Source organism: Penaeus monodon, chromosome 33 (genome assembly GCF_015228065.2).
Source record: "Penaeus monodon isolate SGIC_2016 chromosome 33, NSTDA_Pmon_1, whole genome shotgun sequence".
Taxonomy (NCBI): domain Eukaryota; kingdom Metazoa; phylum Arthropoda; class Malacostraca; order Decapoda; family Penaeidae; genus Penaeus; species Penaeus monodon.
This window is the reverse complement of record NC_051418.1, coordinates 17,097,095-17,097,396: the sequence shown is the minus strand read 5'-3', so window position 1 is coordinate 17,097,396 and position 302 is coordinate 17,097,095. Positions and strand designations below refer to the sequence as shown.

Sequence of the window (302 nt, the reverse complement as noted above, 5' to 3'; positions counted from 1 at the left end):
CTCTCAATACCACAGCAAGGCTCATTGAGCGCCTGGAGGACCGTTTTCGTCGTAGCGATGTTAACTTACGTGGTCACGATAACCCTGTATCTTTTCCTCATGTCCTCCGATGTCCAGCCTTGGAATGAGCCGAAAGAGGTTAAGAAAGAGGTCAAAGGTTAGTATATCATTTCTGTACTATCTGTATAATGTGAACTGATTTGATACCTAATAGTTAAAAGGAAACCATGCATTTCTCTCCGTTTCAATGTTCTCAGTTTTCATTCACCGAACTTTTTATATATTTGCTTAATTTTATCTAT

General features: G+C 39.1%; 2 protein-coding genes and 1 pseudogene across 2 annotated transcripts in view; 1 reads left to right on the top strand and 2 right to left on the bottom strand.

Moving 5' to 3' along the window:
• Nucleotides 1-302, bottom strand: part of LOC119594107 (sialin-like) — a gene marked incomplete in the record, with an annotated part of 175,421 nt that overhangs the window by 66,082 nt on the left and 109,037 nt on the right.
• LOC119594277 overlaps nucleotides 1-302 on the bottom strand; it is a 79,615-nt pseudogene that overhangs the window by 67,102 nt on the left and 12,211 nt on the right.
• The window catches only part of LOC119594108 (putative inorganic phosphate cotransporter), a 5,618-nt gene that overhangs the window by 4,964 nt on the left and 352 nt on the right, over nucleotides 1-302 (top strand). Inside the window, 1 exon segment of the mRNA XM_037943165.1 lies at nucleotides 16-157. Coding sequence (XP_037799093.1) covers nucleotides 16-157 — 142 coding nt within the window.